The sequence below is a fragment of the Magnolia sinica genome, chromosome 6, assembly GCF_029962835.1.
Source record: "Magnolia sinica isolate HGM2019 chromosome 6, MsV1, whole genome shotgun sequence".
NCBI classification, from domain to species: domain Eukaryota; kingdom Viridiplantae; phylum Streptophyta; class Magnoliopsida; order Magnoliales; family Magnoliaceae; genus Magnolia; species Magnolia sinica.
In genome coordinates, this window is record NC_080578.1 from 73062829 (window position 1) to 73087740 (window position 24912).

The following is a 24912-nucleotide window of genomic DNA, read 5'->3' on the forward strand; positions in this document are numbered from 1 at the left end:
GTTCAGTAAGACAACGCATAGCTTAGGACCCTATACAAAGGAAACGTATTATGTGCACTTCTTTTTTGAGATGTTATTATTTAAAAGTGTGTATTAAGGTCTTTTTTTAACAATCCCTAAAGTTTCATTGAAAAATTCAAACATTTTCCCAATCTTTCCCCTTGTTTCCTAACAAGTGCGATAAATTACCCAATACAAATGATATATCCGGATATCCTCTGCCTCCAAGAAACTAAAGTCCCGGTGTTCTCTAAGAAGCTTCTGGACTCGGTGTGGGGGGATCAAGACACGGATTTTGTATCCCTGGGCGCTTCGGGCTCTTCTGGTGGTATTCTAATTGCTTGGAAATCCTCCAAGTGTAGCAATCCTCCAAGATAAGTGCTCCTCTATCCATTGTATTGTCATTTTAGTTTATGGCCCTACTGACGACTCTCTTCGTTCTAATTTCTGGGAAGAACTAAATTTCATCAGACAGTCTTTCGCAGGACCCTGTTGTTTTGTGGGCGACTTCAACATCGTCCGCTTCCCTCATGAGCAATCTCGTTGTCGCCACTCTTCTACTGCAATGCACTCATTTAATGACTGGATTCAGGCTCGAGAATTGGTTGATCTTCCCCTCTCAGGTGCTAAATTCACCTGGACAAATGGCCACAGATCCCAAAGCCAATCGCGCCTCAACAGATTCCTAGTGTCCTCTGATTAGATCGACGAACTCCCGTCTTTATCTCAGATATCCCTTCCCAGAACGACTTCGGATCACTGCCCTATCCTGCTATCGGTCATCGACGATGATTGGGGCCCCAAGCCTTTCAGATTCAATCCTGCCTGGCTCAGCATCGACGGTCTTCACCCTCAAATTGTCGAATGGTGGTCCTCCTTTCCCTCGGATGGTTTCGCTGGATACAGCTTCATGAATAAGCTTCGCATGCTTAAGGAAAAACTGAAGATGTGGAAGCAGGAGGTGCTTCGGAAGCGAGATAGTGAAATTGAGGCTCTTTTTGAGGAGCTTTAGGTGATTGACACTGCCCTGGAAGGTATCGATCCCTAGATGTTATCCAGAAGTATACAGATTATTCAATCTCTTTCTTCTAGATCCCTAGAGGACGAGTTCGCTTGGAAAATTAAATCGAGGTCCAAATGGATAGCGAAGGGAGACAAGAACACCAAATACTTCCTCAGCATTGCGAATATGAGGGCCAAGGCCAAAGCTATTCATAGTATTTCTGTGGATGGCAAGTTGAGGACAGAAGTGAGATTTCGGAAGCAGCGGTGGTCCATTTTCGATCCCTCCTTTCCTCTGATGGCTGGTCTAGGCCTCGTTTGGATGGTATTCCCTTCCATTCGCTCCTCAGCTCGGAGGCCGATCGGCTAGAGGCCCCATTTACGATGGAAGAAGTGAAAGCGGCCATTGCTTCAATGGGAGGAGAGAAATCGCCGGGTCCTGATGGGTTTCCTATGTGCTTCTTCCACACCTTCTGGGACACTCCCCGTCCTGATATTATGAATTTCCTTCATGAATTCCATGCCAGGGGCAGGATCTCGAAGGGCATCGGTGCATCTTTTATTGCCCTTATCCCCAAAGTCCCCGGGGTCTCTTCCTTCTCTGAATACAGGCCCATAAGTCTTATTGGCAGTCCGTATAAAATCTTGGCTAAAATCCTATCCTTACGACTGGCTTCGGTGATGGATCAGCTTATCTCCAAGCATCAAAATGCTTTTATCAAAGGCAGACAAATCATTGATGGAGCGCTGATAGCCAACGAAGTTCTGCATACTTGTCAGAGCGCTGGGATTAAATCTGTTTTTTGCAAACTCGACATTGAGAAGGCCTATGATCACGTCGAATGGGATTTTCTTCATTATATGCTCCTCCGGATGGGATTCAATTAGAAATGGAGGACATGGATGAAGGTGTGCGTTGAATCGCCTCACTTTTCCATTCTCTTGAACGGAACCCCGAAAGGCTTCTTCCCCGGCTCGAGAGGTCTACGCCAGGGTGATCCCCTATCCCTCCTTCTCTTCCTGATGATTGCAAAAGCCCTTTCTCAGATGTTGCTTATGGGACAAGCGGCGAGTCTGTTCAAGGGTATTTCGATGCCTGGGGTTGCCTTGCCGATTACTCATGTCCAATTCGCAGACAATACATTGATCACCTGCAAGGCCGAATCCAATGCCATTGGAAATCTCCATACTACCCTCAGATGTTTTGAGGCAGTTTCTAGGTTACGTATCAACATGGCTAAATCCAAGCTGCTTGGAAGCAACGTTTCTGACCTGGTCCTCAACTCCTTTGCCATAATCTTAGGGTGCTCTACCGCCTCCTTACCGACATCCTTTGTAGGTCTTCCCCTCGCCTTGGGCTCCCCTCCGCTCTCGATGTGGGACAAGGTGGTTGAGAAATTTCACAAGACTCTGGCTACATGGAAATGCAGATTTCTGTCTATGGAGGGTAGACTCACTCTTATTAAAGTCGCATTGCCGAACATACCCATCTACTTCATGTCCCTATTTCCCTGCCAATCTACTGTCTTGCGCCGGATTGATAAGCTGAGGGGGGATTTTTTGTGGTGCGGTAAGGATAATCAGAGGAAATTTCATCTTCTAGATTGGGAAGAGGTCTGCAGGCATTTTCGCGGGGGTGGGGCTAGCGTTAAGATTTTAAAAGAAGTGAATAAGGCCCACCTTGGCAAATGGACGTGGAGACTTGGTTCAGAACCTAGCGCTCTGTGGAATATGATCATCAAAGGGAAATATGGGTCATCTTTGGGAGGTTGGTCGACTAGGGATTCTTCCACTTACAGGGCGTCTCGCATTTGGAAAGGAATTATTCGCTGCAAGAAGCCGGTGATTGAAAATGTTATATATCAGTTGGGAAACGGGTCTTCTATTCGGTTTTGGGAGGACCGTTGGATTGGGGATTGATGCTTAAAGGACAGCTTTCCTGCCATATACTGCCTTACAGTTTTGAAAAACAGACCTGTCGACAACTTCTTCTCCCATTCGGAGTGGGGAGTGGTTTGGGACATTTCCTGCCGTAGACACCTTCATGACTGGGAGGTGCCTATCATTGCTGACCTCTACCTTCGCCTCTCCACAGTTTCTCCTTCCCCTGTTGAGTCTGACAAAATCCTCTAGACTATAGACAAATCTTCCCTATTTACGGTGAAATCCCTATACAACACCCTCATCTCCTCATCCCTTTCCATCGCCTCCTTCTCCTCCTTTATATGGAAATATCCTGTCCCTCCTAAGTTTATTTGTTTCGCTTGGCTTGCGTCTAGGAATAGGATCCTTACCGTTGACAATCTCATCAAAAGAGGGATGCAGCTTCCAAATATTTGTCTTTGTTGCATGGCCAGCGCTGAATCTGTCGACCACCTCCTTGTTCACTATTCGTTCGTATCTTAGATACACCATGACTTTCTTTCTCGTTTTGGGGTGATCGGTTGCGCCCCTGCATCTGCCTCTTCTCTTCTCGCCTATTGGCATGGTTTCAAGCTGGGAAAAACCACGTCCAAGGTTTGGAGAATGGCTATTATTGCTATCTAGTGGGCAGTCTGGAAGGAGAGGAACGAAAAGTGTTTCAACAATGTGCAAGCTTCAGCGATTGTTATGGGATCGAGAGCGAAGAACCTGTTGATCGAATGGGGCTCTTCTGTTCCTCTCCTTAAGGATTTCAATTTTCTTTTGCTCGGCTTGTAATTTTCTATTTTTTTGTGCTGCGGCTCTACTATCTCAGCAGTCCTTTTGTTTCCTTCCCTTTCTCTTTTTAATATATCGTTGCTTTAAAAGAAAAAAAAAATGATAGATTTAGTTAGAAGCAAGATTGCTTTTCTTTAAAAAAATTTTAAAAAAAAAACAAAAAAAAAGAAATGATATATATCCTGTGCGATAACTGATACGTATCTGTATCCCAAGGATGCGATATGTAACACGATACCGATATTTTGAACACTGCTTATGGGCATATTCATGATCCTCTTTACATTTGGAAGCATGGGGCTAATACAAGTCCAACTCATCCCACATGCCCCGAAGCGTCGAATAGTAATCTTTTAATAATCTTGAGTTTTGTTGGAACCATCCAATTTCTTGAATAAGCTGGAATACCCGTGAAAAATTCTGAGACTCTGAGAACATATAATGAAGCTTATTCTAAATGCCTTTAGCCAAGGATAAAAACATCGCTGAGTGACTAATCGAGGAATCCATACTATTCAACAACCATGCAATAACTTAATAATTCTCCTTTGTCCAAGACTTGTAGGTAGCATCTATAAAGCTTGGAGGATCATCCAAAATATATGACAACTTCTCACGAGCTCCTAAGAACACTTTTACAAATTGTGCCCATTGAAGATAGTTGTCACCATTCGACTTAGTGAAGGTAATCTGTAAGGGGTTGGATTCAAGAGACCCCATGCCAAGAGATGAGGGCCCTTTGTCAGCCATAGGAGACTCCAAGTAAGAAGGATTGATTCAAACAACTCTATCTCACTCAATCCTTCAAGGAAATAAGAGATAAACCTCAAACAAATAGCAATCGTCCAAAATAACATGAAACCCAGTGAAAAACGGCCCAGCCGCACATCTATTTGAGGTTAAAACCCTCTCAAACATAGATCTTAGGTAAAAAAAAATCCTCCATGAGTAGCTTAGGAGGAAGATTTCAGTCCACCTTATGCAAAGAAATCAAAGAAAAGCTTACTGATTTGAGGTAGATCAAAGAAAAACGGAAGATGGGACAGATTTTCGAATTTTTCTATTTCGCCCAAAACACCATAAAAGGAGGTCCAAAAAATTCTGAAAAAATCATGACAAATCTTCTAAAATCAATATCTATCAAACCCCTAAACTTTTAGCTCAAATGGAGTATATGCGTCCGTACAACGCTGACGTCGGTCATATAGCTAGTGACGTGTCGCCTCTCAACCTATTGGATGCGGAATGGCTAGTTCTATGCTCTGATACCAAGTAGAGAATGGTTTGATGATTGTAATGTGAAGAAAAGAGAAGAAGAGTGAGATAGAGGAGGAGGAGAGTTTTGGGAAAGATGTTGTGTTAGGCACTTAGGCTCAACATGCCCTAACACAATATTTTATTGTAATAGAGCATATAGTACACCGCAGGAGGAGGAAAGTGTGCACATGCACTTACATTAAAAAAAAAAACTATACACTAACATTTTCTAACATTCTCTATAGTTTTCTCTGTGTTCTCAACATCCAGCTTCAAACACTATTTCTCACTTCATGATAAGTAGGAAGATTTAACCCTTATCTGAATGCAAGAATGACTTCCATCATCAATGCAAAGAAGGGCCTTGCACAACATTAAATGGTAGAGTATTTGCATAGAGGAAGCGAGCAATAGAAAGATAAACATCATCTACCTCCTTTTTTTCCAAATTCTTGTAGAGTGGCTTGTTGCTTTTCTCTTTCCCCACTCTTTCTCCCAACGAAGTAATCCACGGGCCTCTTCCTTTTTCCTTTATCACCCAATTCTTCCATCTCATGTATGATTGGAACTCTTCCAACATCATACATGGCTTCTTCTTCTTATTTCTTGTTACTAGAATTTGTCTCCAACAACTTCTTAAACTTCTCCACTACATTATCACCTACTTGTGAACATCCCGCTACGTTCATCTTTGTTCAAAAAAGTTAATGTTTCGTTCAAAATACACATCCCCAATAGCTCTTCCCACAAAAGTTGCATTTGAGGTGAATGATAGTGTTTTTTTCGTCCACTTTTGAGCAATAATTCCACACAAGAGCATTATCCTCAGCCTTAGACTTCTTCACAATCTTAAAAAATAATCAACACAAGTTACACAACTCCAAAGTAAGAGAAATAAAATCAAAAGACAAATATTATGACAAAAAACAATTATTTAGCTTAAAAACAAGCATAAAAATATTTAAGATTCAAAAGAATAAATAAAGAAAAAGACAAATATTGAATATTTTCAACTCATTTACCCTAAAAAGGAAACAAATGAGAGAGAAAGGATCTATAAGTTTTTTATGTATTTTCCTTTGAAGTAAAGAAAAAGACAAATATTGAATATTTTCAACTCATTTACCCTAAGGGCCTATTTGATTTTTCAATGCAAGTGTAAATACCCGGTAAATGGGTAATTATGACACTTTCACTCGTTTGGAAATTTCTGGGAATTCCTGCCTTGGAAACCGGTTCAAAAGTGCTAGTTAAAATTTTTGGACCTCACGGTGAGGTATATGACATATCTGTTCCGTTTTACCACAACATTTTGAGACATGAGCCGAAAAATTTTGTAGATCCAACAGTCAAGTGGCCCACACCAAAAGAAACAGTGGCCCTTAGAAGTTTTTAACGGTAAGTGTTTGATTCACTTTTTTCTGTGGCGTGGTCCACTAGAGCTTTGGATATGCCTCATTTTTTGGCTCATGCCATAAATTCAGCTGGCATAATGGATGAATGGTGTAGATAAGCGACATGCATCAAGGTGGGACCCACAATTATTTTGCAGCCTTTTCGACTTTTGCATCCAAAAAGTTAGAGGTAAAATCAAATATAGGGAAGAGTGCGGTAAATACGCAAGGAAATAATCATTACGCATTTACAATGCATTTACCACGTAATTGGAAAATCAAACAAGCTCTAAAAAAGGAAACAAATGAGAGATAAAGGATCTATAAGTTTTTTATGTATTTTCATTCCTATTTTGATGTAGAATTTCCAAGGAGAAAGAGACGTTCGATTCCATTTACTGACGAAAAAGACTTTGAATTCTTTCCTCTAGGTTTTTAAGCTTAAAACTCCAAAACTATTCTCTCTTTCTTAAAAGAAACAAAAGAGGCCTCATTTTAATGTGGGCTCATTACAAGTCTTTTAAAAACACAAAGGGTAAACAAACAGGGAAAAAAAAATATAAAAAAAAAAATCGATTTTTAACTGATTTTCTTCAGTGAATTACGCAGGTACGTGAATAGTATGATTTGAGTGAATAATAGGATTTATGCTTATGATCATACGATTCACATATGAATCGTACAATTCATATTAAAGTGCAATTTGAGTGTATGATTCAAATCATAAACCCTAACGATACATATCGTGAATCATACGGGTTCGTACTGTGAATCGTACGATTCATATAACACTTCTATGAGGGTATTCTTGGCCAATACATAGCATATTGGCCAATATTTTGAACCACACGATGGTAAGATTCTGCATGGCAGCAATTGGAATAATACAACTATGATTTCAGCATATTAAGGAGTTTCAAAATCTCAGGAAAAGAAAAAAAAAAAAAAACATTCTACGTAGGGCATGCACAATAAAAGAAAAGGAAAAAGAAAAAGGATAAGAAAACCTACAATGAGAGAAAGCAGCAATTGCTGAAAGCAATGCAGCATCAAAAAGAGAACCATCTGCATCCAAACAGTATATATCCTGCAAAATATAGAATAAAACTCCATGTCATCTAAAATTTTCAAAAAATGATCTGGATAGTATATTGCACAACCACTTCAGCAACTTACTACGAACATTTTTTGCCCTATAACCGATGGCAAGTTAGGTACAATAGAATTTAAAAAAAAAAAAACGAACGGCTCATCTCAATATAAAAGAATGTATATATATATAGCATGCATTACCAGGTAGGCCATCCAAGCAGCCTTTCCACTGATTAAGGATAGTTCCTTTAAATTGATCATCCCAGAACTGCATTAACCCAAAAAAGTAGTATGTCACAACATTGCACCAACCATCAAAGAGAACCACAAACTATAAAAACAGGTTACATGAACCAGAATTCAAAGGGAAATATATACTTCTTCAATGCCTGAAAGAAGTGGTTAATCTAAAAATTGAAACACGTCCGAGATTCCCCATTGTGAAATTGGGAGGCAATATTACTAATCAAGTAAGGGAGCTCCAGCATAGAGGGAATCCAGATACCATAGTTGGAGCATCTGGACACACAGGGGAGGTCCTAACTAACAACAGGCGGTCCCAGCTTATGAAGATCCAATGATCAAATCCTTCGGTTGTTGGAACTTGACAGAAAACTCAGAACTGAAGTAGAAATTTCAAAAATGACAAAGAGATCCACGAAGCCAAAGGAAAACTTAACATATGAAGTGATCGATACACTAACGTTGGACTTACACTTGAATTCACTAATGGATCAATTAATGAATTCACTGATAGTAGCAGTCACACTAATAGACATGCAAATAGGTCTCAACACTTAAAATTAAAGCACCTTTAAAAAAGATGGTTGTGGCACGAAAAAGGGAGCAAATGTTTAAGGATCCACAAAGAACTTCAAAGTTACAACAAACAAGTTGGCACCCACAAAAGTGTAAGCGAAAGAAACATCATCTATAGGGGACTCAAACAAAGGTTGTGTTAAGCCGATGCTTAGGGTTGCACCACCAGCTTCCACCAAAGAAGAAAAAGATTTGTCATAGAGGTAGTACAAGTCTAAAGGTTAAGATTGGTTTCCAACCTGAAGATGATGCATAGCCCAACATGTGCTGATTTTGGACTGCTTATTTATAGATTTGGAGCCTAAATATCAAGAATTTTAATTTATTATTTATTAAAAATATGGTGGCTGATTTAAAGACGTGATTAAAGATAAAGGGGATCATTAAAAATGTGATTGAAGATTTAGAGATTGTTTCTTAGATTTGGTTTTATTATTATTAGGCTTTTACCATCATAAGCAAATTTGATTGATTTGAAATCACTCTTAGTTTCGGGGGGGGGGAAGATTTCCATTGAAGACTCATTTAGGTTCTGTAAGGAAGGGGAGAGGGAGGTAGGCATTCCAATATTTTCTGAGTGTGAGTTTAAGTTATGTAAGAGAAAAAATTTGATATCAATAAAGTTCTCTCCTCTACTTAAATATTATTGTGGGTATACTCTTGTCCATTTATTTGCAATCTGGGTGTTGAAATCTCATTGACTCGATAACCGAGTTGAACATACAATCTAAAGACAATGCACGTGCCAATTACGAGCATCAGCCACCTTGTCTTGCATTTCCAGCATATGCTTGAGGACAAAGGTAAACACCTGAATGTAAGCTACCAATTCGGTATGTCAATGAGTAAGCATTTCATGTGAATTAATATGCTTGAGGGCCTCATGGTCTGAATATAGAACAAAATCCTTCTAGATAATACAGTATCGCCAATGCTCAAGGGAGTGAATGACGGCATAGAATTCCACATCATATAAAGAATATCGAAGTCGCGCATCATTTAGCTTCTTGCTGAAATATGCAATAGGTCTGCCCTCTTGGCTAAAAACAACTCTAATACCCGCTCCAATAGCATCACAACTGTAAGTGCCGCGATATATAAAGCACATTTATTCGTCAAATTTCGATGGACAAAACAACTTGTGATGTGGTGACTCAAAAGATAGAAAGTTCACCTTCAAGTGAGTCAAGATGGAAAGTTCACCTTCAAGTTCAAGACATGAAGTTGGAAAGTGCAAGTTTAAGACATGAAAAGTCCAAAGTACTCAAGCTCTACTTCTAGTTCAAGATCAAGCTACATTTGCAAGGTTACTTCAAGTAGAAGATCGAATGAATGTAACTAAAGATTCAAGAACAAGCTACAAAGTATACACTTTAATGTTCAATGTTTTCAGGAATATTTGACCCTCGAAAGACCTTAGACTTAGGTTCTTTCGAATGTCAAACATAATTGGGTTTTTATACTTTAAATCAGCTAAAGTTCGACTAGTCTAAACCTTAGTTCAACTAGTCTAGGCTTTGGTTCGACCAATCTAGGAAAAACTTCGACCAGTCTAAGTTTTCAACTGAAAATCGGATAAAATTTGTTGGTTCCTCGACCAGTCCAGAAATGGGCTCGACCAATCGAAGGTAGCTCGACTCGAAGTCCAACAACGGATTTTGGGCATCCTCGACCAGTTGAAGGCATTGCTCGACCAGTTGAGCAGGCCACTCGACTAGTCGAAGGACGGTTTGATCCGATCACGCCTGAAATTTGAAATTTGGTTGTTTCTTAGACCAGTCAAATGAGACCTTAGACCAATCGAAGGAACAGTTTTTTAGCCTATATATAGAGGTCTTTTCTCACTCTGAATTACATCATTCAAGCCACCAAGAGCCTTCACTTTGAGAGAGGAAAGTCCCCATCTTCTTCAAGCTATAGAACAGTATTTTAAATTCTTTTTAATAGCTTGTTGTTTTGCAATTTCTAGATCTCTTTTCATGAATCATATGTTTTAAAGGGAGTTCTTGTTCTTCCTTTTGAGATCTAAGAAATTCAAACAAGTAGTCCAAGTTTGAATCCAGTTAAAATCTATTTAGAACCTAGAACCCTTCATTTTGGTTATTGGACATTGAACATTGAACATTCGTCATCAACTGAAACAGTTCTACGAGCTACATCATTCAACGTCTTCTGAAGAAGATAAGTATTTACTTTCTATTATTAGTTTTGTTTGAGATTAGCCAAAAAAATCTCATGTATTGGTTTTAACTGAGATAGCCAGAAAATCTCAATGTGTGTGGGGTTTTGATTGTGATAGCCCTTCTAAAATCAAAACTATATAGGTTTTAAGGTGAACCTGAGAAAACCTTGATTTTTAGTGAACGCCAATATCACGTGGGTTGTGATTATTGGAAGTGGAGTAGGTGTGGCTGTTTGAGGACAGTTGGTGTACACACCAAACCACTATAATTCCTGGTGTTTATGTGGTGAATGATTTTTTAGATGTACTTGTGGTGAATGTTTGTAAATCTTTATGTACATATGGTGAATGCTTGTAATAGATAGCTGCATTTATTTTTTTATTCTCTTGTTCTAGTTTGCGATCTTGATCCTTACTAATTCATGTAAGGTTCTCCTACCTAAAACCTTAGTTTTTGGTGTAAGGTTGTCCTATGAACACGGTTTGAATCAATTTCTCAATACTATTACGATTGAGATCTTTGATTAAGTTCTGATTTATTTATCTCCCCCCCCCCCCCCAAAAAGGACTCTAAGCTCGCCTCTTTCAAGTGGTATCAAAGCTAAGTGGCTCATTTATTTGGATTAATTTCCTAGAGTTTAAAGATCCAGGGCTTCTAATATGTCAAATTTCGATAGCCTGTCTATTACCAGGCCACCACCATTTGATTTCTCAAATTATGCCTATTGGAAAGCCAGAATGCGGATTTTCTTAAAATCCATTGATGAAAGCGTGTGGCAAGCCACGATGACCAAATGGAAACCACCAATGTCTGAGGTTCTAGGCAGTGATGGAACCAAGTCCATTAAAGAATCACCTTATTATTTATGGACCACACCTCAGAAAAATGAGAGCAGTGCAAATGCAAAGGCCCTAAATGCCATTACTTGCGCTCTATCACCTGATGAATTCAAAAGGATTATATCATGTGATACAGCTAAGCAAGCCTAGGACATCCTTGAAATGACACATGAAGGAACCACTAATGTCAAGAAATCTAAAGTCCAAATCCTCACAACAAGGTTTGAGGAAATACGTATGGAAGAAAATGAAACATTCATGGACTTCTATACAAAATTAAATGATATAGTGAATTCCATGTGGGGTCTAGGCGATAGAATCCCAGAAAGCAAGGTTTGCGCTAAGATACTGCGATCACTTCCTGAGAGGTTTAATTCCAAAGTAACTGTCATTCAGGAACTTAGAGACACTGATCAAATGAAGGTTGTGGAGTTAGTCGGTTCACTCCAAACATATGAGTTAAGTTTCAAAGCTCCAAAAGGTAAGTCCATAGCCCTTAAGTCATCCAAGTCTATTTCAAAAGAAAACAATGTTAATTCTGATTTAGAAGATACTGAGGATGATATGGCTTTATTTGCTAAAAAGTTCTACAGAATTTTCAAAAATAAGAAACGATCTGATTTTCAAAAATCTTCCAATAAAAGAAAAGGAAAAACAAAAACTTAGAAATCTGTAAAAGACAGCCAATGTTTCAACTGCCATGAATATTGGCATTTGGCGAATAAATGTCCCAAAAGGGATAGATCAAAAAGAAAGGGCATGATTGCAACTTGGGATGAATCATCCGGCTCTAAAAGCTCATCTGAGTCGGATGAATCTGAACAAGAAACTTCAAATGAAGTAAAAGCCCTAATGACTATAGCCAGAGTCACCTCTTCAGATAGTTGCAACTTATCTGATTATGAGAATCTCAGGAGTGACCCTGAAAATGAGAATGAAGATGATATTCGAGACGCCTATAATGCTCTATACAGGGAGAGTTGCAAAATAGTTGTCATGTTAAAGATTCAAAAAGAAAATTTTCTAAAACTGAAAGAACTTGAAAATGTTGTTTTGGAAAAGTCTCATTTTTCTGATTGTTATGAAAAAACAAAACTTGATTTAAGTTTTAAGACTTCTGAATTTGAAAAACTCAAAATACAAAATGAGAAGTTAAAAATCGAAATCTCTTCTCTATTGAGTTCTAAGGACACTTGAAGATACGCACATGGAGACCCTAAGCTAGAAAAATTACTAACCACATCCAGAAAATGTGGCGATAGATCGGGTCTAGGCTATATTAAAAATGTTTCACTGAAAAATAAGAATGCATTTCCTATTTTTGTAAAAGGAGAGTCCTCGAACTTGAAAGGTAAGAACTTGAGAAATAACCAAAACAATTTCAAAAATTCAAAACCTTTTCAAGCTTCCAAAATCAAGCCTAATAACATCATCTTTAGAAATCAAAGCCATAACCCCTTAGCTGAAAAAATAGTGGACTTACTCAAAGAGCTTCTCAAATCTAACTTGAATGTTATCGGAGTTGACAAACAAAGATATTTCAACTCTTACAAACCAAGAAAAACCAATGGTACTCCTAAACCCAGGACTACAATGAAGTGGGTTCCTAAAGTTACTTGTCTTGTTGCCCACACCGCCTTCAAAGCTTCTGGCCATTCAAAATGGTACCTGGACAGTGGATGTTCAAGACATGTGATAGGTGACAAGGAGATATTCACCAACTACAAAGAAATGAACGATGGTTCAGTTACTTTTCGTGATGGAAGCAATTGCAAGATTATAGGCCAAGGTATTGCACAACTCTCTAACCTTCCTCCTTTGTAAAATGTTTAATGTGTTGAAGGTCTTAAACACAATATTCTTAGAATATCTCAAATTTGCGATAACAAACAGTGTAAAATTCACTAATCAAAGATATGAGATTTTAAATGAGAAAGGTTGTGTGATTCTAAATGGTCGTAGGACTTCTGAAAATTGTTATATTATCAATGAGACATGCTCGTCTAAACTTTCTTGTTACATGATCCAAACAGTCGAATCAGAATTGTGGCATAAACGTCTTGGACATGTCAATTACTGAAACCTCTATAGATTGAGCAAAGTTGATCTTATTCGAGGTCTACCCAAATTGAAAATGGTTGATAGAATATGGGGCGCATGCCAAATTGGCAAGCAATTTAGGAGTAGTCACATGAAGGTGAACTCCTTAACCACAACCAAACCCCTTGAACTTCTTCATATGGACTTAGTTGGACCGACAAGAATGGAGAGTCGAGGCGGTAAAAAGCACTTTTTGGTTATCGTCGATGACTTTACCAGATTTACTTAGGTAGCTTTCATGAGAGAAAAATCTGAAACTCTTGATGAAGTTAAAAGGACTCTAAAACGAATTCAGATCGAAAAAGAAATTAATGTTATCAAGATCAGAAGTGATCATGGTACTGAATTCGAAAATAGCAATTTTGAGAAATACTGTACCAATCATGGCATATCGCATGAGTTTTCTGCTCCTAAGACACCTCAACAAAATAGGGTTGTTGAAAGGAAAAATAGAGTACTACAAGAGATGGCCAATGTTATGTTGAATAGCATGAATCTACCTAACAATTTGTGGGCTGAAGCTATAAATACTGCATGCTATATTATAAATCAAGTGTATATAAGAAAATCGAAACATAAAACAGCTTATGAATTATGGTTCAATAAGAAACCAACTGTTAAGTACTTTCAAATTTTTGAAAGTAAATGCTTTATTTTACGCGACCCTGAAAACTTAGGAAAGTTTGAAGCAAAGAGTGATGAAGGGATTTTCTTGGGATATGCTTTGAATAGTCAAGCGTATCGTGTTCTGAATAAAAGAACAGGAGTGATTCAGGAATCCATTAATGTTGTAATCGATGATCACCTGATCACACCCACACCTAGTCAAGAAGATGATGAAGTCAATTTAATTGAAAAACCTGACTCTTCATCAAGTCCAGTTAATACTGAACTAAGATTAGTCAAGGATCATCCTACTAATCTAATCTTAGGGAATCCTCTCACTGGTGTGCGAACAAGAAAACAACTAGAGAATATCTGCAATTATGTTTGCTTTACTTCTCAAGTTGAACCGGCCAACGTAAAAGAGACACTTACTGATGAAAATTAGATTGTAGCCATGCAAGAAGAATTGAATCAATTTGTAAGAAATGATGATTGGTATTTGGTTCCAAGACCAACTGATAAACATATAATTGGAACCAAATGGACTTTCAAAAACAAATCTGATGAATTGGGCAATATAATTAGAAACAAGGCTAGACTGGTTGTACAAGGGTACACTTAAATAGAAGAAATAGATTATGATGAAACCTTTAGACCAGTAGCCCGTCTTGAATCCACCAGATTGTTTATATCCATTACTTGCTTTAAAAAATTCAAAATATATCAAATGGATGTCAAAAGTGCTTTCTTAAATGGAGATTTACATGAAGAAGTGTATGTTGAACAACCTAAGGGTTTTGAGGACCCCAAACACTTAAATCATGTATATCGCCTTAAAAAGGCACTTTACAGCTTAAAACAAGCTGCCAGGGCATGGTATGAAAAGCTGAATAAGTTCTTACTCGATCACAATTTTATCATGGGAAGCATTTGATAAGACCTTATTTGTTAAAAAATACAATGAACACATACTGATTGTACAGATATATGTTGATGATATCATATATGGTTCTACATGTACTAACATGTCCGTTGAGTTTGCAGAACTAATGAAATTCAAATTCGAAATGAGTATGGTTGGAGAACTAAATTACTTTCTGAGTTTACAAGTTAAATAGCAAGAAGAGGGTATCTTCATTTCTCAAACCAAATACACCCTAAATTTAGTTAAGAAATTTGGATTCGAGAATGGTAAGAAATTAGATACTCCTATGAGTACGACTCTCAAAGGATGAAACAGGTAAGAGTATATACTCTCGCTTATATCGTAGCATGATTGGTAGTCTATTATACTTAACTGCTAGTAGACCAGATATTTCCTTCAGTGTTGGAATCTGTGCAAGATATCAATCTGATCCCAAAGAATCACATCTTATTGCTGTTAAGCGAATAATTAGATATGTCGCAAGTACTGCTAATTACAGTCTTCGGTATCCACATGATACAAATGTACAATTAGCTAGATATACAGATGTTGACTGGGCTAGGAACATCAATGATAGAAAGTCTACTAGTGGTGGATGTTTCTACGTTGGAAATTATTTGGTTTCCTGGCACAGTAAGAAACAAAGTTCGGTATCCTTATCCACAGCTGAGGCTGAATACATCGCAGCCGATAATGCATGTACCCAGCTGGTTTGGATGAAGAGAATGCTAACCGATTACGGAATTGCGCAAGATACAATGATCTTGTATTGCGATAACTCTAGCGCAATTAACATTTCTAAAAATCCTATTCAACATTCTCGTACGAAGCACATAGACATTCGTTATCATTATATTCGAGAATTAGTTGAAGATAAGAGCATCTCTTTAGAATACATGCAGACCGAAAATCAGCTTGCCGATATCATGACGAAACCGCTTGACAGGAATAGGTTCTCTAAATTGAAACATGATATTGGTATGTGCATTTCAAATTGAATATGTCATGTTCATTTGTTTATTTTTATGCAAAATTTTGAAAATTTTCAAAAATAAATTATTATTTTTTGTCTGCACGACCGGTCGAGCACGTCCTCGACCAGTCGAGCCTCGACAAGTCGAGCACGTACTCGACCGGTCGAGGAGCACAGGTTGGCTTCCTAAAAGGGGGGAAATCACTTTTTCTTTCCATTTTCTTCTTCTTCCCCAACAACTCCTTGCTCGACCCGTCAAACCCATCTCCATAGAGTCCTTGTAAGTGCATCATTTTCAATTTATTTCTAGATTCGGGTTCTTCTATGCATTTTAATCTTTGTGGTGTTGTTGATTTGTGATTTTCACTCTTTTGTACAAGGGTTTTTGGGCAAAAATCTGACCTTAGCCGAACCCATATATTATACTCTCTTGTGCATACTCTACATGGAGCATCGCTCTAAGAGGAAGGTCACACACAAGGGCCCTAGCGGCTCCTCCTCCCAGACGACTCCAATTAGGGTGAGAACCCTGAGAGCTCCCGAAGAAGATTCGGAGCATGCAAGGGATTTCCACACTCGAGATATAATAATCGAAATGACGGTAAATCTTGATCATAATGCTCGTTTCAAGTTGTTGCCTCTTTTCTCGGCCATTGGTTGGGAAAATATTTTTGGTTGGGGCGGACCTGCTTACCGCACCATTGCACAAGGCATGTTTGCATCTATCGGGGAGTTGTCCCTTGAAAATCTTACATTCTCCATCAACTTTAGAGAAGCAACAGTGCCGATAGATAGGCATCTAATTTCGGGCCTACTTGATGTAAATGTTAATGATGAAGGTATCTTGATTCATCCTCTTTCTGATAAGATGTTTGAATCTGAGCGTAGGGACATTACCCGTAAATTATGCCGATTTAATGCCGAGTGGAGTGGCAATAATGCACTAAGTGCCACCTAGATGATTCCCCGTTTTCGTGTCCTTCACCGCATTTTTACTTCAAATGTCTATTCGCGATCTGGAAACAAATCTGCGCTCACTCCATTGATGGCTCGTATTCTCCATGTTGTTGCATCGGGTATCCCCATTTGCCTTCCTTCCTTGATCTGTTACTTGATCATCCAGTTTCACATTCATCCTGGTCATAGTTCTATTCCATTCGCTTATCTTATGACTACACTTGCCCTTCATTGTAATGTTGTCGTTCCGACCACTGAGGCCGCTGAGTCAGTTCTTCCATTAGACAATACGAACATTAATAAAATGACTTTGAATTACCTCCCCAGTCAGCAAGACAAGGATGAGGTCGAGGAAGAGGTAGCACCGTTGCCAGCAGATACTACGATGGATCATATCTTTGATGAGTTAGAGACTAATGATGAGGCAGATCCTGACTTTCATCCGTCTCAATTCGATGATCACCTTCGCTCTCTAGAGGACAAGGTGGATGCTTTAAAAGTATCTCAGGATAGTCTGGCTGAAAGCCATCGCTCATTAATGAAATATGTGCGAAAATATTTTCATCGCATAATGGAGGGCCTTCACCAGATTGACCCATCTATTCCACCGCCTTCTTCCTCTGGTTCCGATTAGTTTGCTTTGTTTTGATTTTAAGGTTGTATAACTATAAACCGATGCTTAAGTTGGTTGTATAAGTTGGCTGATATTTTGGATATTATTATGCTCTCTTTTTGGTTACTCATGTTTCACTCTTAATCAAGATGCTTATCTTGCCATTCTATTATTCATTTACCTCATATTCCTACTTTCCTTTGTCAACTTGTGACAAAAAGGGGGAGAGTTTTGTATGATAGATTGATCTGTATGGATATGATTGATATGATGATGATATTGGAATTGATTGCATATATATTATTAGAAATGGAATGGATATGTATGTTAATACACAGGTATTCATATTCTGCACAAAGCAGTGAAGCACTGATTGAGGGGGAGTAAAATTTTACGCACTCATATTGAGGGAGACTCTGATTTCAAGCAAAGCAGATATGTTGAACTTTTATGATTGTTTTGTTATGTTTTGTCACGAATTTGACAAAGGGGGAGATTGTAAGCGCCGTGATATATAAAGCACATTTATTTGTCAAATTTCAATGGACAAAACAACTTGTGATGTGGTAACTCAAAAGATAGAAAGTTCACCTTCACGTGAATCAAGATGGAAAGTTCACCTTCAAGTTCCTTGGAAAGTGCAAGTTCAAGACATGAAAAGTCCAAAGTACTCAAGCTCTACTTGTAGTTCAAGATCAAGCTACATTTGCAAGATTACTTCAAGTAGAAGATAGAATGAATGCAACTAAATATTCAAGAACAAGCTACAAAGTATACACTTCAATGTTCAATGTTTTCAGGTATATTTGACCCAAGAAACACCTTAGACTTAGGTTCTTTCGAATGCCAAACATAATTGGGTTTCTATACTTTAAATAGGCTTAAGTTCGACTAGTCTAAACCTTAGTTCGACTAGTCTAGGCTTTGGTTCGACCAGTCTAGGAAAAACTTCAACTAGTAGTTTCAATTGAAAATCGGATAAAATTTGTTGGTTCCTCGACCAGTCCAGAAATGGGATCGACCAGTCGAAGGCACACCCTCGACCAGTCAAAGGTGGCTCGACTCGAAGTCCGGCAACGGATTTTAGGCATCCTTGACCGGTCGAAGGCATTGCTCGACCAGTCAAGCAGGCCACTCGACCAGTCGAAGGACAGTTTGATCCGATCACGCCTGAAATTTAAAATTTGATTGTTTCTTAGACCAGTCGAAGGAACAATTTTTTAGCCTATATATAGAGGTCTTTCTCACTCCGAATTACATCATTCAAGCCACCAAGAGCCTTCACTTTGAGATAGAAAAGTCTCCATCTTCTTCATGTTATAGAACGGTATTTTAAATTCTTTTTAATTACTTATTGTTTTGTAATTTCTATATCTCTTTTCATGAATCATATGTTTTAAAGGGAGTTCTTGTTCTTCCTTTTGAGATCTAAGAAATTCAAACAAGTATCCTAGGTTTGAATCAAGTTAAAATCTATTTAGAACCTAGAACCCTTCATTTTGGTTATTGGACATTGAACATTGAACATTCGTCATCAACCAAAGCGGTTCTACGGGCTACACCATTCAATGTCTTCTGAAGAAGATAAGTATTTACTTTCTGTTATTGGTTTTGTTTGAGATTAGCCAGAAAAAATCTCATATATTGGTTTTGACTGAGATAGCCAGAGAATCTCAGTGTGCGTGGGGTTTTGATTGTGATAGCCCTTCTAAAATCACAATTGTATAGGTTTTAAGGTGAACCTGAGAAAACCTTGATTTTTAGTGAACGTCAATATCACGTGGGTTGTGATTATTGGGAGTGGAGGTGTGGTTGTTTGAGGACAGTTGGTGTACACACCGAACCACTATAATTCCTGGTGTTTATGTGGTGAATGATTTTTGAGATGTACATGTGGTGAATGTTTGTAAATCTTTATGTACATATGGTGAATGCTTGTAATAGATAGCTGCATTTATTTTTTTATTCTCTTGTTCTAGTTTGCGATCTTGATCCTTACTAGTTCATGTAAGGTTGTCCTACCTAAAACCTTGGTTTTTGGTGTAAGGTTATCCTATGAACACGTTTTGAATCAATTTCTCAATACTATTACGATTGAGATCTTTGATTAAGTTCTAATTTATTTATTCTTTCAACAACATACTTCAAAGACCCACCCCCCCCCCCCCCCCCCCCAGACTGTGAGCTCACCTCTTTCAACAACATACTTCAAAGACCCTTTCAAAATCCGGTACAGCTAATACAGGTGCCCGAGTCATACAATCCTCAGTAACCTGAACGCGTTGTTCCACTACAGAAGTCCAGATAAAAGAGCCTCCTTTAATACAGTCGATAATCGAAGCCTTAATAGAACTAAACCCTGGTGAACCACCTATAGAAAGAAGCTCGTCCTTGAAAACTATAGACTTCGGTGATAGTACGGGGAGTAGGCAACTCCAAATAGCAGGTACTTTGGAGTCATACATACAAACCCCATCTGCAGATATAATAAATGTCAAGAATACCAAGCTATTAGATAAGAAAGTATACTTGCAAAGATTAATATAAAGTTTCTCCTATTGAAGAACCTGCATAACTTGCCTCAGATGCAACAAGTGTTTTTCCCCGTCCACACTGTAGACTAGAATATCATCAAAGTAAACTACCACAAACTTTCAAGTAAAAAGATGAAGTACAAGATTCATGACCCGCATAGAAGTACTAGGAGCATTGGAAACACCAAATGGCATAACCAACTATTCGTATAAGCCCTCCCACATCTTAAACGCAGTCTTCCATCCATCGCCCGGCTTGATACAAATTTGGTGATACGCATTGTGCAAGTCAATTTTAGATAACATTTTTGCACCAGATAACATATCCAACATGTTGTTGAGCCGCGGTATAGGAAATGGGTACTTGACAGTAATCATGTCGATTGCCCAACTTTCCACACAAACATACTACATACTGTCCTTTTTAGTAGTTAAAAGTATGGGTATTGCACAGGGACTCATACATTCCCTAATTGTGCTCTTCTTGAGTAGCTTTTCCACTTGACAATGCAGCTTGGCATGCTCTTGAGGGCTCATAAGGTAATAAGCCAAGTTTGGTAAAGAAGCCTGGGTCACCAAATCAATATGGTGTTGAACATCTTGCATAGGGGGAGTCCCACAGGTAACTCTCCAGGGACCACACCCGTGAAGTCCCACAGGATGGTTTTAACATAATCAGGAATAAATCCTCAGGGGAAAAAAAAAAATCAAGAATAACCAGCTCCTTGTCAGACTCTTTTTCAAGCACCAAAAGAGCATAAATAACACCAAAGTCTTTTGCTCTTTTACATAAATCCAGCCACATTAACTAAGTTCGCAGCTCCACTACAGCCTTTCTCGAAACCACTCTCATTAGCCAGAGAACCACCTCTACACTGTTTTGCCACAAAACAAAAGTGTTAGTGTTCTCGTGATGGACCATTTTTGTCATATTGCCACGGCTGTCCTGGCAACCGTGATAACATCACACCAAATAACATCATAGTTCTTACCAATGGAGAATGACACCTTGCACCTATGTGTCACAGTTACCTCGTAGCCTTTTCGGACCCGGTGTTCATAGTATCAGTTATCATTACATGTATCGTTGACTGGGGATATGGAAACATGTTTCGATATTGCTGATATTATAGCCGATATTCAGAAATGTATCGCTGAATAAGGGAAATTTTGAGGGAAATGGGGAAAGTGGTGGAATTTTTCAATGAAATATCAGGAGATGCTGAAATGCACATTTACATATTTAGGAATCAAATGATTGCAGGAAAAAAAAAAAAAGACGCACACATAATAAGTTTCCCTTTAATGGGGGCCCAAAGGCATGTAACACTAACTTAGGAAACATTGGGGAAGCATGGAGAAAATGGTGGAATCTTTCAATGATATTTCAAGAGATACTAAAATACACAAATTTGCATATTAAATAATCAAATAATAGCAAAAAAGACTCATATTAGCATATTTAGGAATCAAATAATAAGTTTCCCTTTAATAGGGGCCTAAAAGCATGTATCATTGACTCAGGGAAACATTGGGGAAACATGGATCCATCCATCCAACCAAGCAATCCATCCATGCAAGCACATACATAGATACCAACACATGCATGATCCATCCAATGCATGCATACATATATGCATGCAATGACACATACATATATACACACATGCTTAATCCATCCATCCATGCACATGTATCCATCCTTCCATCCAACCAACCAACCAACCATGCATCCAACCATCCATGCATGCACGCAAACAAACATCCATCCACCCATGCATACATATACATATACACATACAAACATGCACCCATCAAAAAATTTTGAAATGGATTTTTTTTTTAACACACGCATTCACACCCTACACACACACACCCACGCACTCACACTACAGTGGGATTTCACCACAATGGGTACTCAAACCCATGAACTCACATTGAAATGGAAATTTTTTTAATAAACAGATTTTTTTTGTGATATCAATACATTGGCAATATTATTGAAATATCACCGATACATTGGTGATACAAGAAACGTCTGAAATTTATGCAATCAAAAACATTGGCGATACATTGGCGATACATTTATGATACTTTTCGATTACATCAACAAGATATCCCCAATACATAGATTTCTGATACTACTGGTGTTATCAGTATCACCGAGCTGGCCATACTAATAATATCGGTGATATTATCGATAATATCCAGACCCAAGATAACTTACAGGGCCTGACATGTGCTTTAGTGGGCAATTTCAATTTATTTACCATTTCCTAATAAACAAAATTTTCAAAGCTACCACTATCAATGACCATGTTGCATACCTTACCACCTGCAGTTCATTGGGTGCAAAAGATGACATTTCTCAGACCGGAATACTCCTCGGGGACTTTTGGTGCGATCATAACGCACCTCATAATAAGCAACTCTCCCTAGTCACCATGAGGCCCAAAAAACTTTGACACGTGTACTGCACTTTACATTCGAGTCCCTCCTAATTCAAGCCTTAAAAAATTGTACACAAGACATATATTAACTTGAAATTTGACAATTAAATTATGGACTACAATTGCTAACTCACAATGCCAAAATCAAATTATTTGAATAGTTTTAATTGTTAATTTTGGTGCGATCATAACGCACCTCATAATAAGCAACCAAGTCAGCCCCAAATTGGCAACGCCAACTCTCCTAGTAATCAAATTCACTATGATACAACTTCTCACATGCTCTAAACACCATTTTATATGAATGCATATTTGATGCTTAGAATATTCTGATCATATTTTTCATATTTTTTGGCAAAAAAAAATTTGCGCCGTTACTACGCCAACCGATACCGATACGGGACACCTTGATTGGGACTGAATCTTCTAGTTCCTCGTCAAAGACCGGTCCAACATCATCATCCACATATGTATTAAACTGTCTCTTAGTCTTAGGGTACTCTGTTGATCAGTGGCCTCTCTCGTCATATTTAAAACACTGAATATGATGGGGACATCACACGCACACGCACGCCCCCCTGCACACGTCCGCAAGGACCCCACCATTGATCTGGATCAATGACAACGTCCAGGGAAGACCTCCTAGTTAGAAAACTACATTTTGGTTCGTTGGAGTGGGCCCGATAACCATGTAAATCCCACCATGGGTTCTCATTATCATGACCCACTAATCTAAGTAATCTCGTATTTTAGGTTTTGCTTATTATTGTTATTTAGAATATCATGGACGATTTATATGCTTTGATTATTTGTTATTTTTTATTAATAGGTAGCGCACATGGAGCGAGTTTTGGGGTATAGGGTTTTCTTATAAATGACACCCCTTGTAGGTTTTTTTCTCATTGAAGTTTAATAAAAAATTCCTGCGTTTTTTCTACTCCTCTGAGCTCTGAGTTGTGAAAATCCAATTGGGTGTGAAACCCTCTCTTCCTCAAAGGGCTGACTACCGTGGTGCGAAGCCACATCTATCCCGATTCGTCCGCATCTTCTACTATCCATACTTCTCATCTCTTACAATCATCTACGCCTTAAATCTATCCTTTATTGCAGCAATTTTCCTCTTTACAGCAGAATTCCAGAATCTAGCCCTGCAGGAGAGCTGAAACTTCGACGGAGCACTACGCACAGACCGCACATCGGATCGAGCCGAAACCCGGGGGTTTTGAAGCCCACCCTTGGCCGACCAGACTCAAGGAGTCGGTTTCCGGAATCGGGGCCCCCTCATACGTGTGGCCAGGTCCCTGCGCACGTGCGTCAGGTCTGGCTCGCTATCTGCGTGCAAGAATTGTCGACAGGTTCCGTTTTCTCACCTCTCATCCCTCTCGTACTTACCTTCCATAACCCTAACCCTAGATTGCATTAATTCCAATTTATTTGCCCATTTTCCCAAACCCTAGGGTTCTCTGGATTGAAACCTATGAATCCCTTAGATTGGGAATATGTTTTTGTGCATGTGTGGATGAATATACTTCCCTTTGAGTATTGTTTGGTCCATAATTTTTAGTGATCCAGCCCTAACATGTGTAGGCCTGGACCCGCATAGATTCCCCTTGCTTGAATGTTTGAACTTTTGTGTGGAACGTGGAATTTTTATGTGATTGTTTCTGAATTAGTATGATCTAAAGCCTGAGATTTTGCATATCATAATTAATTTTCTTGTCCTGCATCAGAATACCACCAGCATCATTATGTATGGATGTTGCTCCTCCTCTAACTCCTCCCCCTTGGGTGAGCAGTCTGAGTAGCGCCCCCACTCCTGGTACTAGAGAAAGAAGCACCTTTGTCACCAAAATTGCACTTGAAGCTCCTCTTCCGCATCTCTTCCACCTTAATAGCTAGGTTGTATGCCTCGTCAAGAGTAGACACTGTATGCAATGCCAGAGCATCCTAGAAATTTACTCAAAGCTCACTGATATAACATGCCACAATCTACTGCTCAAACTCATGAAGCTTGTTACGGATCTTTAGCTGATAGAAATCCTCCATATGTTCATCAACACTTTGCGTGCCTTGATGAAACTGTTGAAACTGCTGAAATACATGCCTGCTCATAACCAGCAGAAACTTCTCTGACAACTTGGTGCTCATCTTCTGCCAAATGTGAATCTTAGCCTTACCTTTTGCCACTCATTTTTCCTGGAAGTTCCTCCACCAAAATAAAGCATGTCCCTTCAACTTGGAGGAAACCAACTTCACCTTCCGAGTGTCATCATAATTTTTCCACTCACAAAACTCCTCGATTGACTCAAGCCACTCCACAAAAGAATCTGGCTATAATTGACCTTGCACATCAATTTCATGCGCTGCTCAAGTGAGGTATCCAAGGCTCTCACCAACCTCTCCCAACCCCAGTCTTCATGCTCTTTGACATTATGGCACTGCACCCATAAAAGAGGTTTTCATCATCA

The 24912-nt window shown here is 38.8% G+C and overlaps 1 protein-coding gene across 1 annotated transcript in view; it reads right to left on the reverse strand.

Annotated features, from left to right (window-relative positions):
* LOC131248864 (uncharacterized) overlaps positions 1–24912 on the reverse strand; it is a 56704-nt gene that overhangs the window by 19668 nt on the left and 12124 nt on the right. Inside the window, exons 5-6 of the mRNA XM_058249356.1 lie at positions 7647–7713; positions 7365–7440 (exon numbers count right to left, since the gene is read on the reverse strand). Of these exons, the coding sequence (XP_058105339.1) occupies positions 7365–7440; positions 7647–7713 (143 nt within the window). The remainder of the gene's footprint in view (positions 1–7364; positions 7441–7646; positions 7714–24912) is intronic.